The sequence below is a fragment of the Protomyctophum bolini genome (assembly GCF_963924005.1).
Source record: "Protomyctophum bolini genome assembly, chromosome: 19".
Lineage (NCBI taxonomy): Eukaryota > Metazoa > Chordata > Actinopteri > Myctophiformes > Myctophidae > Protomyctophum > Protomyctophum bolini.
In genome coordinates this window covers 27,753,210-27,774,390 of record NC_137880.1, presented here as the reverse complement: position 1 = coordinate 27,774,390, position 21,181 = coordinate 27,753,210, and the positions used below count along the sequence as shown (strand labels likewise).

The window sequence follows — 21,181 nt, the reverse complement described above, 5'->3', positions numbered from 1 at the left end:
TATGTAATGTAACTTGGATAGCATTTTATGTAGACATAGCACTATATAGTATATGCATAGTTTCATTATATAGATATTCCACTGTTACGTTCTTAGCTTGCGTATAATTCATGATGACATTTTTTTATGCAAATGAGATGGGTATTCTTAGCAGGCCAAAAGTTTGTGCTCTGAATATCACAAATTCCAAAATATGGGGTCCACCGTTCCACAATCTCCCCATATTCCCATTATAGAATGTTGAGTGATTATCTATCCTAACATATTTTAGGATATCCTAAAAATGTTATGTTAATGTTACACAACAATGGCATTGTAAAGGATGTAGGAAGAAATAGAGTCCGCAGCACTGGTAGGAAAAACTCAGCTCCACTGGTTTATTGATTCAACGTTTCGATCACTGGTAGTTTTTCCTACCAGTGCTGCGGACTCTATTTCTTCCTCTGGGCCAGAGTGGATGTGCATGCTCTATTACCTTTGATTGTAAAGGATGTAACCATACATATTTATGTAAAACATCAGGAAATATTCTCTAGTGAATCAATGAGTGCTAGAATGGGCAGACTTCAGAATATGATTAGAACCATTCTGGATGCAATATGAATTTAAATTGAGCAACAAAAGCACTGTGACAACAAGGCATTTTTATCCATAATGTGCCAAGTATATGGTTGTTTGGGATGTCGGTGGCAGCCATATATTTGCTGTTCCATGTGTCAGCGCAATAATGGAAAGGAGGAACTGATAGCCCTGTACGACCGCATGGCGAGTAATGGGAGCCCATTTCACGGACATAAGTGTAAGTCCCTCTGTCCTTAAGAAGGCACAGTGGGACCATATTTCACCGCATCACCTCAGCTTTGTTACAGCCCTGTCACAATCACGACAGGGAAATGAAAGGCACACAGTAAAATCCTCAGTGCCAACTTAACTCTGTCTACGAAGGGAACCAAATGACACTTTACACAGGTCATTTGGTTCAGTGCAGACCTATTTTTTTCTTTAAACTCTGAGCGTGTACAAAATACAAATGTGGACCCTTCTGGGTCCATTTGGCGAGTTAAAAAAGCTCAGGATTTTACAGTGCATGCAGGTCCCGTCAGCCTGGACGTCGCAGCCAGATCCCTGAAGATCCATAAGCGGGCCGACGTGCTCATCAGTGGCGGACAGGTCCAGAAGTGGCCGTATTTTGATGGCCTTCATATCCCCCAGTGATGGATGTAGCCATTATCGCGGGTCGCGGCGGTCTCACTGGCCTCGTCATGACTACTCTCACCTCTGCAATACTGAGATTGGAAAGCGTCATCAACGACTTTCAGCCAGGCGGCCCCTGGAGTGCCGGCGATGTGAGCTGCACACTTATTACCCAGGTGCCAAATTGCTTTATGTGCCACAAAATGGTTACCATAATGTGGAAAGAGGAAAAATGTGGCTGTTTGCAGAGGCCATATACGGGTCACAAACATCGCAAGTTGTTTGATCTTGCGCAGAATATACCAAATTGGTAGTTTACTGCATGAGGATAATGTAGATTAGGCCTACATAAGATTATGTTAAAATTGTTAAAGGGACACTTGACCCTTTTTGTAAAACAAAATATTATGATAATGACGTTAGAACACTCTTTATGTGTGTAATATGTGGTTATTTTAGATAGTAATCATTGCTATATGGAGTGTTTGCTCAATAGTCTCCCCGTTTCTCCAGTTCTTTAGTAAACAAAACATTTTTGGGGACTTTTCTGCCTTTACTTGGATAGTATAGTTGAGAGAGAGAAATAAAACAGGGAGAGAGAGTGATACACACTACACAGCAAGGGCCATCGTCAGGCTCGGGAATCTAACCTGCGACTCGCTGTCTGGCTGCATTAGAGCCTATTAAATGTGGTACCGTATGCATCATAACCACGTAGACAATAAATGTTAATGTCGGTATACCAAATGTAGACCGTCAGGAGAGAGAACCCGGTTATGAAACAAACAAAACCAAATGGAACTGGAACACAATGAAATTGAAGCTGAAAACGTATTCTCTCTTGATGAAATTGCTATACCGATCTGAAAATGTATTTTCCGTTTACTAAAGAGCTGGAGTGGCCCCTGGTGCTGAACAAACACGTTTACTAAAGAGCTGGAGTGGCCCCTGGTGCTGAACAAACACGTTTACTAAAGAGCTGGAGTGGCCCCTGGTGCTGAACAAACACAATAATGTTTCAAATAAGTTCAGCCACAGAACACTGTGAGAAAGTATAGGAAAAACACCAAGCCAACAAAAATAAGTAAGCCATGAATGGTACTGCAAAGTTCAAAAGGATGGCTGTTTCTGCAGCGCAATTCACGGTCATTCAGTCAATCCATCCTCTTCTCATTAAACGGAGACATTTTCACCTCATTCATTCCAGTCCTCCAGTTATGTCCATGACACCATTAATCATCATTGTGAATCCCTTCTTTCTCCCAGTCCAGCACGTCGTTCATTATCCACACTATAAACCTTTACCTCTCACATGTTATCTGTGGCTATCCATATGTTCCATGCGCACGCGCACGCACACGCACACGCACACACACACACACACACACACACACACACACACACACACACACACACACACACACACCTGAATTTTTTTTTCAAACATCTTCAAAAACTTTCCAAGATAGCGAAAACAGCCGATCTACAAGTGCGCATTTTGTGAGCTTTATCGTGCATAATACAACATAATTGGGGCAGCTGTTTTTATTATTTTTTTACCCATAGGCGTTCCCACGCCGTACGCCTTCGAGTCGATGAGGCCTCCTATCTGCGTGAGGTTGCAGTCGCGCTGCGTGGCAAACTCGATGGTGGTGGACTCCATGAGGAAGGCGTAGTCGGACGTCAGCACGCGCTGGATGCCCTCCTCGATGTTCTTCACCAGCACAGAGTGCTTCCTGCTGTTCATGAACTCCCACATCTTGTCGTAGGTGGAGATCTTGGTTTTCTGCGAGCAGACGGCGAGGAGAAGAGAACAGACGGGTTGGGCTATACACGGAGCAGAACACTGGTGAAGTCATCTATCCTAGTTCAGTCAGATAACTCACGAATAGATTTAACCAATATTTATTATAGAATGAGAATACAGATAATGAGAATCCTGCTACATTCTTCTCCCTGCTCGGCATACACCATCATTAAACATTAAGAGCAGGGAGATAGATATACAACTAGAAGAAGTGCCTCTCAGGGCACAGGTCTCCACCAGGATTGATATTTGGATAAAATCTGAAGGACTAAAAAAAGAGTGTTGCACATAAATGGGCCTCCTGGTGGCGCTCGAAAGGCAGAATTGAAAAATGCATGCAGGCCAGATGTTTTTCCTTTGGCTTTACTTTAGGGAGTGTGCACACAATGTTTTGTGCATACAAAGTTTTATGCAGATCGGTGCATGTAAGTGGCATTGCTTCCTCAGCCTAGTGGGAATATACGTTTCACTGCACTCGAGCCCTGCGTTAATTCAGCATTTTGTACAAAACAGGACAGTCTTGAAATCTTTGGAAGGTAATCAGTGTAGAATCTGAGAAATCCAACAGACAATCATGTGTACCGATTTGCGTGATATTTGGATGAAATCTGTGCGACTAATATAAACAAATGTGTTTTGCAGAATTTTTACTTTTATTGCACCTCCATCAAGCACCTGGTTGACTCTCTCTTTGTAACTATTGCTACTTGGCGGGCGGAGCATAGTTTCACTATGCTGTTTAGTCTTTTTTTAAGTGGGGACATCATAAGATTATTGTCCTGGCAGAACTATTTTTTTTAATGCCATTATTCTTATTGAAAAAATAAAATAAAAAACTCTGAGAAACAGGAAGAGAAGCTACTAGGTGCTGAAGGGACAGACACTGGAGCAGCGTGGATAGTTAAAGTATTTTATATACAGGTGCTAGTACAAGAAATGATGTTTCGATCTTTTGATCTTCCTCAGAGCCATGACCCCTCCCTGCTCCTGTAGTCTCGTGTGGCCAACCTGTTCTCTCGCAGTTTTCAAATGCTTCCATCATACAATCTGGAGAACGGAAGCTCTGATCATGAGTAAAATATAAAGCGGAAGTGAAGCCTCCTCCCCACTTACAGTCTTTACTAAAATATGAATATAAATCATCTAAGCATAGCGTAATTGCTGCTTAGTACAAATGGAAATAAAAAAATAAAATGTAAAGATATTTTAAAATACTAGAATTTCACGCCCGATATCACTGGTCCTCTGAATGTGTAGATCTTTGTCCTAAAGTCCTGTTTGATCTGAAATGTGACTTGCTTAGTCAGTTCTGTAGATAAATTCTCTTCTCTGAAATTGTATGCATTTCTGCCGGTTCTACAGGCTATTCCAGATCAGTGGTCCTCTGAATGTGTAGATCTTTGTCCTAAAGTCCTGTTTGATCTGACAATGTGACTTGCTTAGTCAGTTCTGTAGATAAATTCTCTTCTCTGAAATTGTATGGATTTCTGTCCTTTGTCCTAAAGTCCTGTTTGGTTTAGTTAGTTATATACTTACACTACAACGACGTTAAGCTTAATGGTTAACTTTTTGACATTTGTGTTACTTTTATACACTCCAGAAACATAATGTTGTATTACTTACGTCATCAGAAATGGTCATCTGTGTAATCTGGTCCCAGCAGACCAGGCACAGATTTACAAATTACAAATCACATTACAACTACATACAGAGTATGTAGTTGTAATTTGATTAGCAGTATACTGTGGTTACTTGGTTCCAAAAAGTGACAGCCAAGTTTTTTTCAACCGTTTTTATGTATGCAAGTCTGTGCCTGGTTTGCTGGGACCAGATACCACATTACGTCATCGTTGAGAGCTGGGACCAGAGTACATGGTGTGTATATGTATGTGATGACGTAATGTGGTCACTTTGAAGAGACCAAGCGAAATTATTACTTGCGCGCTCTGCTTGCGCAAGTAATAAGCAAAATCGAATTCCTGCCCTTCCTTGTTTGTGTTCTCCTGCGGGTCTCGGAGAGAGAGGGATGAAATTGCAGGCTCGCAAGGGGAGGGGCTGAGAGCTCTGACGACATGTTCACATCTTTTGGCGCTTTTCATTGGCTAGTGGCGGACATGTTCACATCTTTTGGCGCTTTTCATTGGCTACCAACTTCACAATTGTAATAATAGATATTTTCGTGAACAGAAATGGCAAGCTTCCTTACTCGGATTTCGGTGTAGGTGTAGTTCCAGAATCCAGACTCTATATATAGCATTCGGAGATTGTGTAGTAGTGTGGAGTCTGCGCTTATCTGCTCCTGTGACACACTGGACCAGCTGTATTAGGCTGAGGCTCGCTGGTAGACTCCCTTTGTTCAGAATTAAGCTATACCAGCTATTTCAACATGGCAGACACACACAGCAGCAGGGAGGACAGGGGGTTACCTTGAAGAAGGTCATGGTGGAACCATCCTCCACCACCCCGTAGAGGATCTTGGTCTGCTTGGCCAGGTCATCGGCAGAGTCGATGGGAGACTCCATCCTCTCCACGGTGAGGAAGGCGGCCAGGTTGGCCGTATAGGATGAAATGATGATGAGGGTGAAGAACCACCAGATTCCCCCCACTATTCGAGTCGACAGGGCCTTGGGCATGAGCTCTGAGCCTGGAGGGGGGGGGGGGGTGTTGCGGTGGGTTGGAGGGATGGACATTGTTACGTTTTCAAACAGTTAGTCATCCTAAAAATGAGATGAGAATCTCATATCCAGTGATAACATCCGACTGCCAATAGGATGAAATCATTGCACTGCATGGAGTTTCACCCAAACTTTCTGGAAACAAAACGAGGCAGAACTTGAAAACTCTGCTCGCTTCAAGATGATGTCACTTGATGGAAGAAATACCCCAAAGCACAATGAGTTGCCTTGGAAACCAATTAACTAATCCAGTGGTTCTCAAATGTTTTAACATAACTCCAACTCTCCAAAATACCATAGACTCTGAGAGTCTACAAATGGAAGCCCCTCAAGGAACCGTAAGGGTCCCTGGACCCCCCTTTGAGAACCACTCATCTAATCGTCAATCTTGCACAACTTTGAAAAAAAAATCTGATTCTCAGATAGACTAGAACACTGTTTTGCAAAAAATGTTTCGGGAGTATGTTTGGTTTATGTTTTAAAAAAACTTTTTCAGCAGAATTTCATGAATTTACAAACAAATTAAAAAAACATTCCTTACAAAACAAATCACAACACGTTGTGAGTTTGTAGATCGGCTAATTTCACTAGTTTGGGTCCAGAGAAATGTGGGTCTCTGAGAAGTTTGGGAACCACTGGAATAGAGGATCAAAATTTACACCCGTGTGAAGTGAGGGGCGCTCCTATCGTCATACGTCATCAATCATACATCAACTCATTCTGGCCAATCACAATTTGCGTCCTCACTTTTGTCTTCAATGTTTCTGAAGATCAAAAACAGTTTTAAGTATTTGTGTTATTCAACTCATATTCAACTCATCCATACAAACACATTCAAAATAGCATTCATTCAATGAAAACAGTCTGCAGAAGTCATGGCTGTATCCATGGTAACCTCACACTCCGATTCCACATCCCACTGATCTCTGAGAGGTCAAGGACCAGAGGAGAGGCTGATGGGCAATGTAGTCCTCTGATATCAACTGCAGCAATAAACTGAATGTTGGAATATACAGTACAGTATACCGGTTCGTTTGTGATGCTACAGTATATGACAGTGGTTTTTAACCAGTGGCCCGGGGACCACCAGTGGTCCTTGAGAGGGTCCCACTCCCAGGTGGTCCCCAGCTAAATGATGGAGAGTTGGTAACCAAATGGACCCTTACAGATATTTAATTCTTGAGAGTGTAAAAAGAGTTAAATTATTGTTAAACATCTGCATTATACTTAATTAAAAAAGTCTATAAACAATTAGATAATGTAGAAGAATTGTTATTTTTGATCAACATTTGCCTGTTATCTCAATAAACCAACATCAATACAGCATGGAATTGTGGACAAAATCTTATCCAACAACAGAGAGGCTAAATCTCAAGAAATGGTGGTTCCGTGGCTCAAATGCCAAATACATAATGGGCCTTGATGTGCAAACCACTGTTATATGTGCAAATAAACCCATTTTGGGCAGGAACCCCTTTTGGCGTTTTAAACATGTTATAATTTAGCTATTGAAAAATAGAAGATCTACAAGCTCATAGCGCACCACCGAGTGGCGTGCTACGAGCTTGTAGGTCTGCTATTTTTGAAGAATCGTGAAAATATTTATTTCAGAAAACTGGAGAATTTAGAAGATTTTTCTTTAAATTTCTACGTCTAAATGGGTTAAGAATGCACCGACATATCGGCTGTGTATCGGTTTCGGCCCGAAATGTGCCGTGGTGACTGGATTCACCGATGTAGCTGTAGATGTTGGAGTTGTTGTTGTGACACATCAATCTTGCGCTGACTATGTTGATATCTGCAGCCTGCCAAGCTGCAGGCTGGGGACAGTTATGTTTTATAATGGAGATGTATTTGCTTCCCTGGCACAAAACAGGACAACAAACAACATCAACAGAAACCGTTTCTGTATTGGCTATCTGACAAATTATTAATTTAAACATTGCTAATCGGCCCCAGAATTACGTATTGGTTCATCCCTAACGCAAATATATATTTTTTACAGACATATTGTATTGATGCCTCCATTTATATGGCTATATTGTTGTGATTATTTTCATAACATGAATGGGAATGAGTATTATGAACAAGTTTTATTTCTATCCTTGCACTATCCTGTTACTATCCACTAGCACAGTAATTCTTCATATGACAGTAAAGCCAAATTTATGCTCTGTCGTATCACGACGGTCTTGCGCGCCGACCTAGATTTCTGGCGCGCGACACGTCAAATAAGTCTTAATTCTTCATATGACAGTAAATCCATAAGAAATTGTGCCCATCCCCATCGCGTGGTCTCTCGCTCAGAGACAGTGGAACACAGAGAGCTCCAGCGTCACAGAGCCAAAGGCTGAGGCAGACTACCTTGCCGCATGAGAGCCCCGACTCCAAACCAGAAGCTATTGAGCAGCGTGAAATTATTTTCCACAACGTCAGAGTCTGGGTTGCATGGATGTGGGTTGTACCACTCATATGGGCTAAACCTATACAGAGAGAGGGAGAGAGGGGGGGAGGGAGAGAGAGATAGGGAGAAAACAAGCACAGGTACATCAGTTAAAAAAGCCACATGCTGTATTCCCTGGAATGAACTTAATGGCAAATGAGGCATAGATAATAGAATAAAATAAAAACATAATAATAGCCGGTTATTTAAGAAGAACGATGAGAATACATATCATATGCATGCAATGCAGTTCCGTGTTTCCTTGCCTTCCCCGAGGGAGGCAGTGCTTCTGTGGGGGGACCAGAGCAAATCATTCATCCTTTGGGCTCAGATCAGCCTATTGGCATATTCAAATGCCTTCAGTTTATTGTGAAGCTGGATCAATGGGCTGGAATAACACTGTCACGAGTGATAATGTCCCGGTCAGTGCCTGGTAGTCTTTGGAGATCGCTTTGGGATTCACTGCCTGATTTGTACTGGATGGCGCGCCATGTTGCGATGCACTGTGAGCTTGTAGATCAGCTATTTTCCGGGACGCTACACCCTTCGGCCACAAATAATTATAATTATAAAACAGCCTCTCCTTGCACTTTAACAGCATCAGCTGGCTTTCTCTCGGCTCTTCTGTGCTCCCGGCAGCCCCACACTCCATCTCCTTCACTTCGCTTTCTACCTTCTACCTCTCTCCCTACCTACAACCCCCCCTATCTGTATCTCTCTCTGTTTGCATTCTTTCTGCATCAACCTACACACCCCATGCGGCATGCACCTCAGACGACCTGTAAGACCCCTCGAGGTTCAGACGGGGACATTTGTCGTTTAAGTAAGCGTGGCATGGCATTAGGACTGGCCGAGCGGGTTAGCATTAAGTGGCAGGAGGCAGATTGAGCTTGGAGCTGAAGTGGACAGGTGGGAGCGCTGGCGGAGTCAGCCTATCTGATGAGGGGCAGGGCTGTTTGGGGAGCACTAGCTCAACAGGCTGCATGCTAATAAGCAATGAGCCAGAGGTCTAAAGGTTTGCCTCAGTGGTCAAGGGTTCACAAACTTTTCAGGCCACGACCCCCCAAAATAATATTTTAACTGGGTGTTTTTTTTGTAATGTATCAGTTTATATTCATGGCAATTCTGGGGACAGCTAGAGTAGCTGTGCTGCAGGATACATACTGTACTGTATGGGAAAGTCTGTTATTATGAGAACATAAATGCAATTCAGAAGGGAAAACTGTAGCACGTACCACCCGTCGTGTGGTATAATTGACTTGCTCACAGTGCTTTGTTGTACTTTACACAATGTGTAAACAGAACACTAAACAACAAATGTAAATAACAAGACACCATGAACAAGAGCAATATCTTACTGTTCCTATATTAATCACTGCACGATTTGTAGTAGTATTGCTACAGTCCACAGAGGCAGAGCCGAGAGCTCTGAGCTCATGGCAGGAACCTCACGATATATCAGTACTCTAGTTATTCCCGTTTGATATCCGTTTTTATGGACGGTAGCACCCTAATTAACGCTCTTCTTTTACAAGTGTCGTGAATGAAGCGACATCTCTGTCATGTTGGGTGTCCTTTATAGCTATTTTCTGTGCTGCATCCCCTTGAGAAGCGCCTGTGTGGACATGGATGTGTTGACAGGCTATAATTCATCCTGTCAACCACACGGGGGTGGCTGATTTGCTGGAATGTCAATGAGCTATGTATGTCTCCTTGGAACCACTGGAGATTGTAGCCACACAATGGCCTTGTGGTGATGGGTGAAATGTACAGTGGAGGTGTGTGCCTGCCTGGGCATGTGCACGTGTATGTACAATGCGTGCACCTTGTGTGGATAGTGTACTCTGTACTGTATGTGCACGCACGTATGTGCGTTTGCGGCGTACATTGCATGCTGTAGGCCTACTGTACGTATGCGCATGTGGTTTTATGTGTTTGCGCAGATGGAATTAATTGTGTGTGCGTGCGTGCGTGACTGTGTGTGAATGCTTGTGTGTGACTGTGTGAATGCTTGTGTACTGTATGTGGCTGTGTGAATGCTTGTGTACTGTATGTGGCTGTGTGAATGCTTGTGTACTGTATGTGGCTGTGTGAATGCTTGGGTATGTGACTGTGTGAATGCTTGTGTACTGTATGTGGCTGTGTGAATGCTTGGGTATGTGACTGTGTGAATGCTTGTGTACTGTATGTGGCTGTGTGAATGCTTGGGTACTGTATGTGGCTGTGTGAATGCTTAGGTATGTGACTGTGTGAATGCTTGTGTACTGTATGTGGCTGTGTGAATGCTTAGGTATGTGACTGTGTGAATGCGGACATACAGTATGTGTGTGGCAGCAGGCGTGCATGGCGCCAATAGTGCTTGTGATTATGAATTTTCTTTCTTCTGACTGTGCGCATGCACATACAGTAATGCATTGTCAAAAGAACAGCATGTGTCAGATGATCCATTTTAAGTAACATGCCTATTGTTTGTGTCTCTGCGTGTGCATGGGTATTCTGTCTGCATCCAGAGCACATTCTGCTTCCTCTGCCTGGCCTTTTTCCCCTGCTGCCTGTATGGACTCCTTGGGGCTGTGTGTGTTCCACACAACTATCAAAGGAAGCATGGTCCTGTGGAACGTAAGGTCACCCCCTCTCACACAGAGCACGGCAGACATGCTGGATAGCACATGGAATAATACATTGATTCCATTTTCTCTCTCTCTGTCTCTCTCTCTCTGATCATCTCTTTCATCTGTCCCAAGCAAGCCACAATGACAACACATTCCCTTAAGTTAATAAATAAATAGATAAAAATAAATAAAAAGTTCAGGAGTAAAGACTGTCCAAAACTTGAATCTAGCGTTGAGCCTGAGGTGCGTCTTCAGGTCATCCGCCCAGCCTAGGCAGTGCCGAGCTCATTCTCCATCTTGTCACCAGCCCAGAATTCCCTCAGCAGTCTCACTCCCTCAGCAACCCTTTAATAACAAGACCTTTTCTCTCCCTTTACCTACCAAACTGACCAAACCAGTCCACTCCCACCACGATCTCTCTACTGTCAGTAGCACACGCATGATCCCTGACATGCACCAGGCCGTGTTCTGCACAACGATCACAAGGAGCGCGAGGGACATGCTGGATAGCATTCAGTTTCAGAATAATTAATGGATAAATGGACAGCCTTCAACGTAACATGGACACTGTCAGTTAACCCAATGAACCCTAGCGTCCCAATTCTGGGTATGTCATGATAGGTGAACAAATAGCAGATCTACAAGCTCACAATGCTGCTGATTTGGTGTAGTGGGGAAAAGGAATGGGATCAAGCATAGATCCCTGGGGGAGCCTGATGTTTGACTGTATTCTCGACATCAAACCTCCTCCAACAAATTCTTCTAAGTCTCTCTCAGCTCCATTTTCGAAGACATTCTTACCCGGGTTCCTCAGTTCATTCCCTTCTCTTGTCAATACAAAATTCAACCGTCAGCTGACGTGTATAGTTTTGTACCAGTGAGTTGTCTACCAGATTCAATTAGTCTGGCTGCAGTGATAGATGTGTTGCCTTTATTCTCCGGGGCCAAGTGAGGAGACTGGAGAGAGGCACAGGTGACCACCAGAACATGGACTTACTGCACATAACAATAATAGCCCATAATTACTTGCAAATCATGTATTATGCACTGGTTGTGGTCGGCATAATTTGTACTATACCGAGGGAATTCTGTTTTCCTAATAAAGAGAGAGCAGCAGAAATGTTATTGCACAGCTCTGGAAGCTTAATGGAGCCACAGCGTTTAGTTGAGTCAAAAGAAAAGGCCAAAGGGTGTGTTTTGTGTGGAGAACAGGTAGCTAATTTAGTTGGAGGGAGGTAGGTAGGGGGCCGGGTTCAATGAGATTGCAAATACCTAGTGGGCTCTGGTGGTATGCATGCATTTTATAGTGTGCAACTGTGCATGTGGGACTCTGCAAGCTTTCTCCGCTCTCTCTATTTTGCAGCGGATTAAAGGAAATAATATACTCGGCATTTAGGGTTCCGACCAATCAATCAGGGGCTGCACGATCAATACTACAATTATGAGAGAACTCAACTCAGCAAACCGCAGAGGGGATACTGTATTTCAGGTAGACTGAGGGTGCTGAATAGAACCAAGCAAGCACTTATTTGGTGCATTGACATGCAAGGAAAAAAATAAGTACCATGCCGTTAAAGAAACAATACACATTTTAACAATCTGTCAAAAGTGCTGAGGCCGTTATTGGGCGGCCCAGGAATGCTAGCAGTATAAAATACATGCTAAACACTTACCCTGGCCAACCGTGACAAAATAATGACAATGACAACAATTTGCATATTCTGAACTAACTTAGGTGACAGTTGCCGCTTTTATCCTCTTGCGTGTTCATATTGCCGGTAACATTTTGGTGAAAAGTGCATGAGAATCCTAAAACTCTCAGGAGGTCAAAGCAGAGGACTCTGAGATCTGGGATAAACACACACCTTTCTTTCTACCTCAGACATGCACAGGAACTACAGTGCACTGCAGTGGTACATTCCTTACAACAGCTTGGCTATATACAGTGGCCAGTCAGTGGTTCAAATATAATCCACATTGTTGCTGTCAGGCAGAAACCATGTATCTTCATATTTCATCTTTTTCATAAATGATTGACCCTTTCTATACTGCAAAAGTAGGTTAAAATGATGGTTGATCTACAAGCTTACAATGCATCATTCACCTCTTGCGTTGTGAGCTTGTATATAGCCTACAGGATGCATTTCTTGCTCATTTGGAAAGAGTTTGAAAAATCGTGAAAGATTTCCCCTATAATAATAAGAACAGAATAGTTACTTATTATTTGGTACATTGGACATTTGGAAAACAGGTAAATTCCTGAATAAACGGTAATAAACGGTTTTGGACATGACAATGTTTCAGCCCGACAGCAACAACATCGTCTCTGTCGGGTGGAAACCATTATGTCCAAAACTGTTACTTTTCAGGAGAAAAAAGTGGAAGATCGTCAATCTCAAAACACGTCACTTCGGGCCGCGTTTCAAGCTTGCAGATCTGCTATATTCATGCTTTTGTGTGACGCTGTGGTATGACCAAGTAGGGCATTCATTACGGGAAAATAAGAGGTTTCTGCCCGACAGCAACGATATACTACTTAATTGGAATGGATGTGTTGCCACATCATATAAATTATAAAATGTAAATTTCACACTTGCTCAGTGGAGGCCCGGTCTGTAACACTCAAACTCTCTCAGCAGCACACACGCACACAGGCACTCACACATGCACACAGGCACTCACACACACATGCACACAGGCACTCACACACACACATGTGCACAGGCACTCACACACGCACACAGGCACTCACACACGCACACAGCCTGCCTGCGAGAACATTCACAAAGACCTTCAGTGTGGGCTCTGTGGTTTTCATTGAACGTTGCCACTGTGCATGGGCCTTCAGAGAGAAACCGCCAAGTGCTGGTGAGAGCGAGCGATGAAGGAAGAGGGGAGTTCAGGATGGAGGGAGAGAGGGAAAGAGGTGGGGGGGTGGGGGGAGGAGGAAGCAACATGTTACCTGGCTATGACAAACAGCACACAACTGACACCCAAGCAAGCCAGCAGAATATACATCCAGATATCAGGTGAGAGGGGGTTGAGGAAGGAGAACACTCCAGGGTTGGTGCCGTTGGGCTTGCGGTACAGGATGCTTATTCCCAGCGTCATGTAGGGCTTGGAAAAGTCAATGACCTTCTCCCTGACATAGGTGATGGCCAGGGGAGCCACTGCCAGGTCCGATTTCTGCAGGGAAAGAACAAATAGGAAGGGGCAGGGGGTAGAGATTGACCAATCAGAGGGGGTCGGGGTACTAGAGTGGAACCAATTGAGTTAGGATCGGATTTCTGTCAACAGCTTGACCGTTCAATATGTAGGCGGAAGATGAGCCACTGCGGAGAGTCGACAACCATTGTGGTTATTTGTTCAGCTTGATTAGGAGGTAAAGGAGTAAGTGGTGTTGGGGTGGAAAGTAGAGGTCACATGGATATTTCCTTTCTTCTTATCCCATGCTGTGGGTCAGTGACTAAAGAGCACCGTCTTTGGATAAGCTGTATGTGTGCGCAAAGAAAGGTAACCGGAGAAGTCGCTGCTTTTCCGACTCGCTGCAGTTTAGTACATTTTAGTTTGACTTAAACACACCTTACACCTTTATTTTAATTGCATTAAATTGAGAGAGAGAGAGAGAGAGAGAGAGAGAGAGAGAGAGAGAGAGAGAGAGAGAGAGAGAGAGAGAGGGGGATAGCTGTTAAGAGTTTACACTAGATGAAGTAGGAATGCTAAAGTTTAAATACCAAAGTACCGAAACAATGAAATTCATTAGTAAACAATATCCTGGAAGAGAGTAATATGTCACGTATTACATATTACTCCTTAAAAGAGTAACACTGTTCCTAATGCACAAGTCATTACTATTTGTTTAATTGAAAATTGAAAATAGAGCTTGTATATAGCTATTTAGTAAGTGTTTGATTTGGGAATAATCCTGAAGAATGCTAAAATCATCACTTTATTGTATTCACATACCAGTAGACTTTGTATCATTATCTAGCTGACCATTTAATTGCACAAAATAATGTGATCACTGTAAATGAACTATAACATCTGTTTGGGTTTGACATACTATATATACTGATGAAGAGATTGAAACTTGTTTCTCTCCACGTTTCGCTGCAGCAGGTTGTTAACCCAGCGACTTCTCCAGTATTCAGAACGTATCGTGTGCAACTGTGCATACCTAGCCTGGTAAACCGCTCCCCCTTGAAAACATTTGAAATGTATTCAAGGTGGAGTGGTTAACCAATATACTCCCATTTTATATTCAAGGCAAGGCCATCCAATATGTATTCTCCAAGAATGGTGTTTTATTTGTTTCCTTATTACATTCTGTATTTCCAAACGTCTTCCTTTTAGACATTGCAGAAAGACTACCATGGCGCCCCTTGCAGCACAACGAACCATTGCCAATAAATTATTAAAACTCTAAAATCATATGGGCATCCGCTGAAAATGTATTCCTAGATTTCTCACGTTGGGGAGATAACGGTTACTTCAGAACATGATATACATATACATCTCGGTTAGGCTCTATAACACCTACACAGCAAACCTCTGAGTGATACTTGAACTCTGAGTTAAACTACAACCTGAAATGTATTCCTCACAAACACGGGTCCCCAGTGAACATACTGAACATGCAGTGGAGGCAATAAATCCCTAAATAATAAACTACAGCCTGCAATATTATGGAAGACAAAAGAAGATAAAACAAGCATACAGATTCAATCTGTTGTTTGTTGCCTGCTATAACCTCGCTGCAACGCATGCATGTCCTGCTTGTTTCGAATTGATGATTTTCAGGTGACACGCGCAATAACTCGTACAATCGATCTGGCATTGCTTCAAGCGTTCGTGTTCATGTACTTGCATTGCATGGAGTATGTTTCAGGCTTAATGCCAACACTGGACGTTGCTTACATAAATTCTTTTACATGAAAAACATTTCTATAGTATAATTTTGAATATGTCTCAGCATTGTGGAGACCGGTTAAAGTTCTATATTCTGATTCTGGAATTAAAGGCTAGAGTGTTTGTTCAGCAACAGCAGTCTCCCCGTCTCTAGCCTTTTAACAACCTTGAAATGAAAAGGGTTGAGAACGGTACGTCTTGACTCACGTGGTCGATGAGCTCTCGGACCATGCCGTTCCACTGGCCCGTCTTCTCCTCCAGCGCTCCGTACTTGCCGTCCTCCACCAGGCGGACCTCGTAGCGGAAGCCCAGGATTCCGGACAGCTCCCGCAGCAGGTCGATGCAGTAGCCCTCGAAGCGGTCGTTCCCGTACAGCGGCTTGTCGGACTTCTTAAACATGACGTAGGGTTCCTCCTTCAGACACACACGCACACACACACACACACACACATGAGAGAAGATACATGGTCATGTCTGAGTGCATCCTTGTGTGTGTGTGTTTGTGTGTGTGTGTGTGTGTGTGTGTGTGTGTGTGTGTGTGTGTTGTTTGTGTGTGCGTGAGTGCGCGCGTGTCTACCAGTATGGTCGATACACGGAGTGATTTGTTGGCCAGAGAGTCAGTGATGTTGGATGTCTTGCTCTTGTGTGTCTCTGTCATGTTCAGACCGCTGGGAGGGTCCCACGTTCCGATCTGTGACAAAAGAAAAATCACATACATTATTATGGAGCTTGTGCACAGTCCTCAGTGTCCATGTTACCACTGATGTGTTAGCAGTCAGATTGATGGCGGAAATATAAACCTAAAGTACATACCGGTACTCATACGCTACCACACACACATCACGATACGATATCTGTGGCGATATTAGGCCCTCGATAATGATAATATCACGATATCGATACGATATCGCAATATTGATATTTTGGCACACCCCTAGCACGCACACACACACACCCACCTTTTCCAGTCCCTCCTCCTTCAGGCTGACAACGTCCAGGTCAAAATCCGTCCTCAGTCCGTTGGTCTTGTTGAAGAGGACACGTCCAGTCAACCCATCCCAGTGGGCCTACAGACAGACAGACAGACAGAGACAGAGACAGAGACAGAGACAGACAGACAGACAGACAGACAGACAGACAGACAGGGAAAAAGACAGAGAAAGAGAAAGGGACAGAGAAAGAGACAGAAACAGACAGACAGAAAGAGAAGCAGACGGACAGACCACATGCAGTTACATTAATAGCACTCCAAGAGCAATGCTGCTCTCAGCTCCCAGCTCCCAGCCCATCATTCAATTAACCGCAACTTTCATACCGAATCGGTCGTCACACACACACACACACACACACACACACACACACAGGTGCTCGCATCAATTTCATCTTCGATCGCACAGCCTTTTTCCTCCCTCGCAATTATGAATTCCCGCCGTGCTCCTCCCCGCTCGCCGTCTATCACAACACACACGCCACAACAATGACAAGATGTACCAGACGATGCAGGCAGGGCTGACAGGTAAGAGTTCATTATGCATTGTAATTCATTGTGCTTGAAGTTTCACTTCAAAGCCAGAGGAGGAACAGACGGGCTAGGGGGAGAAGAAGTGATAGCAGACGCGGGGGGAGAGGGAGACGGGGAGGGATGGAGTGGGTGTTCTTCTGGCTGGCAGCATCAAAGCACCACAATAGCTCATTTCACAAATTACCTGCAATGATACCATCCGCCGGAATAAAAGACCTTCCTAGAACAAAGCAGATGGGCTGACCCCCGACTGGAGTTATACGGAGACACGCGGAACCTTTGATGTAATCACGGGTATAGATTTATACATAAAGAGGCTTGGAGGACAGCACTCAGAGAGTGTGCAGGCTGTGTGCTCGCACGGGGGAAATATGACTTTTAGAAAGGTATAGTGCTTTCTATGAAGTACGTGCTCAGAAAACATGATACAGACATGTAGGAAGGCATCAATGCAGCATCACAAACTATAGGGATTTATAAGAAACATTGAATCATGTGGATCCGATAGCTCCAGCATGGATCTCGGACATTATGAGGTCAGCCTGTGATGTCAGTATCTATAATGTATGACTCCAAATTTGGCGATCGAAAGAAATTTGGCATTGATCGGTCCAGCAGTTTGTCAGATTAGCTCCGGACACACAGTCAAACACAGGTTCGTATATCTTTCTAAATCTTACATTAGAAGTGAGAATGTTCGGGGGCAGAAATGGACATAAATGTGACATACTGTAGCTACAAACAGTGTAAAATACATGTAGTATCAAGTATTGGACTTACGTTTTGAGATTTACTTTACTTGAGTATTTGTTTTCTACTCCACCGTACTTTTTATACCACTACAATTAATTAGTTGATAGCTTTAGCTAGTAGTAACTTTGCAGATTTAGATTACTAGGTGCCCGTTGGAGCCTCTACAGCGGTGCCCGTTGGGCACTGGCCTACTTGGAACGATGCAAGTTGGAGATGCATGCCCCACCCAGATGTTAGGTCCCTTTTATTCCCATAACCCATATATGGAGTTCTTTGTCAGGCATGCCCAAATATGGAGTCTATGCAGACGTCAGAATGACGTCAGAACAGGCCAGCTCCATATATGGACACTGGGCTTGTCCAGAGCCCGGGCAGAGGCCATTTTGGGGCTGTTCTGGACAACCGTGGGTCTGACCAACTCGAGTTACGTGGATTACAGACGTACAGACGTACGTACACACGCACATGCAAAACAACATAATGTACTGTAGTGTTGTGAACTTGTAGATTAGCTATTTTATTTACAGTATTACAGAAACATTGAGTATAAAGTTTCCCAAGGGAGTTGGGTTGGAACAAATATGTATATGTGATAGTAGACACGTTTCTGAACACATTTGTGAAGAAAGCTAGTGGTAAGCATTTTTTTCTTTTTTGCAGATTTGCTAATTTTCTCTAACTATACTGTGTGTGCATGGTATAATATAGTAGTATACTATAGTACTACTATAGTATAGTATACTATACTACTGGTACGTACCTCTTTGATGAGGTTGATGAAGCGGGTGCCGAAGCGCCAGGGCTTGTGGCGGTTGCACTGCAGCGAGCTGACCGTGATCTGCTGGGCCTGCTGCACCGCCACGGCCACCACGTGCACGGCGTCGTACATCAGGGCCGCGTCCGTCTGCACACGCACACACACACACACACACACATACACACACATACGTACACGTACGTACACACACACAACACACACACACACACACAGGGCAGGGACAGAGCGGAGGAGGAGGAGGAGAGAGGAATGGGAGATGGTTGTTATTATTATTAGGGTGTTTACATTGTGTCGGTCTGTTCATCCACCCATCTGTCTTTGTATTGATCAACCTGTTCCATTCACATGTCAGTGTATATATTATACACACAGGCATGCACACGCACGCACACACACACACACACACACACACACACACACACACACACACACACACACACACACACACACACACACACACACACACACACACACACACACACACACACACACACACACACACACACACACACACACACACACACACACACACACACACACACACACACACACACACACACACACACAGCATTTCCTAGAGTTGCATTCATTTAGGCTTAGGTCTAGGGTTATGTGTGGGATGAATGCGTGGTGTTATGTGGGAGAGAAACATCAATAGTTGAGCTGTCAGATGTACGCCACAAAGCCCAATGAAACATAACCTATGACATCACCAACACTGAGGTCAGAGGGCAATTCAACAATCAATTTCACCTCTGACAGAGAACCACTGTAGGCTAAACGCTCAGCACATCCTTACTAACACCATGCTTCAATGGAACCCCAGCGCTGAATCACTGAGTTGCCCTTCTGCCCTTTGAAGACTCAAGAATATCTATAATGCAGAGGTTTCTCCACCTTTTCTGGATTAGAGCCCACTTGAAAATCTTGAAAGCATCCATTGTTTCTTTAATATAAATGTTATATTTTCATTTTTATCTTAGTGTTTTGCCAATTATTTGGGGGTCCACTTGCAACACCCGTGCGGCCCACCAGTGGAACCCCGGCCCACAGGTTGAGAATCACTGATCTCATGCCAGCCATAGATTCCCAGCACAAACGGCACTGTGTCTTAGCCTATTAGCCAAAAGGCCTCATGGCCACTTTCTGGGCCAATGAGAAGCCTCTTCCAGGCACAGTCTCTGTGGATGGCTGGCCTGTCACGCGGAGACTAATGGATCCTGATGGGTGTGCCCACTCCCTGGAGAGAGAGAGAGAGAGAGAGAGAGAGAGAGCAGAGCAGGCTCCGCTGCAGATGGAATTCTCGCTGGCACCTCTGCCAGACTGACTTGGAGGAACATGCTAAGTGCTCATCAACACATGGCTGAAGCAACCGGTAACTGGCTTTGAGAGGCGCTCACTGTATGTACATTATGATCACAGGAACAGTTCATTAAGGAGACAAGTGCTCAACTGTGAGACTCGTCGTCACGTGAAAATGTCGCCACGTTTTACTCCACCGTGGCGGCCCCACAACACGGTTTAAATTCCCCCGGGGGATGAACAGTTCCAGGGAGCAGTGATCTTATTTGACAAGTGCCGGAGCGACAAAAACGATGAGGGGATATATCATCATATATACAGTTAATGTGTGTGTGTGTGTGTGTGTGTGTGTGTGTGTGTGTGTGTGTGTGTGTGTGTGTGTGTGTGTGTGTGTGTGTGTGTGCGCTCACACGCTCACACACACACACACACACACACACACAGTGACACACAGTGACACTTGGTTGTGAAAACCAACCAAACGCTATTTTCCTGCTCGGACAGACCCAGCCAGCCACCCATCCACAGACACACAAAGCTGCGTAAGGAACTCTGAAAGAATAAATATATTCAAAGATTTGCACCACATTTTCATGATTTCTTCGAAATATAGCATATCTACAAGCTCGTAGTGCGGCACTTAGCTATAAAGTATAAATAACATAATGCTTAAAACACCGAAAGGGGTTCCCCTCCTGAATGGGTTAATAAGTGTAGTACTTGAGTACATGTTACTTTATAGTAACCGCTCATCTCCTCTTGCTCATGGTAGAATGTGGGTGCATGGTATCTGGGGGATGGTAGAATGAATGTATGAAGGAAGGTGATACAGACAGAGAGAGGGAGGGAGAGAGAGAGATAGTTTTTTTCTCATATTATGTTGATTTTATTAGTATTTATTCAGTCAGCCTGTGTTTACGCATGCAGCACATAACAAAATTGGTATACCCGGTGCGAGATCTGCGAACGAGGAGAATTCACCCATCGAGGTGGAGAGGTGAGAGAGAGATTGAGAATAATGTGTGTGGGGATATTGACTGTCATTTTGTGGACTCCACCAGTCCCTGGAGCTTTTTAGGGTTGGAGACCTCTGCTGTCAGAGAGGCAGGATTGGAGAAGATCAAAGGATGGGAGACACTCTTCCCTTCTCTTCTCACCCCCCCCCCCCCCCCCCATCTCTCCATCCA

The 21,181-nt window shown here is 44.0% G+C and overlaps 1 protein-coding gene across 1 annotated transcript in view; it reads right to left on the bottom strand.

Moving 5' to 3' along the window:
- LOC308334649 (glutamate receptor ionotropic, kainate 2-like) overlaps positions 1-21,181 on the bottom strand; it is a gene marked incomplete at its 5' end in the record, with an annotated part of 102,299 nt that overhangs the window by 6,615 nt on the left and 74,503 nt on the right. The window contains 8 exons of the mRNA XM_080791454.1: positions 2,755-2,980; positions 5,428-5,645; positions 8,041-8,159; positions 13,694-13,917; positions 15,847-16,053; positions 16,217-16,330; positions 16,599-16,706; positions 18,675-18,818. Coding sequence (XP_080647580.1) covers positions 2,755-2,980; positions 5,428-5,645; positions 8,041-8,159; positions 13,694-13,917; positions 15,847-16,053; positions 16,217-16,330; positions 16,599-16,706; positions 18,675-18,818 — 1,360 coding nt within the window. The remainder of the gene's footprint in view (positions 1-2,754; positions 2,981-5,427; positions 5,646-8,040; positions 8,160-13,693; positions 13,918-15,846; positions 16,054-16,216; positions 16,331-16,598; positions 16,707-18,674; positions 18,819-21,181) is intronic.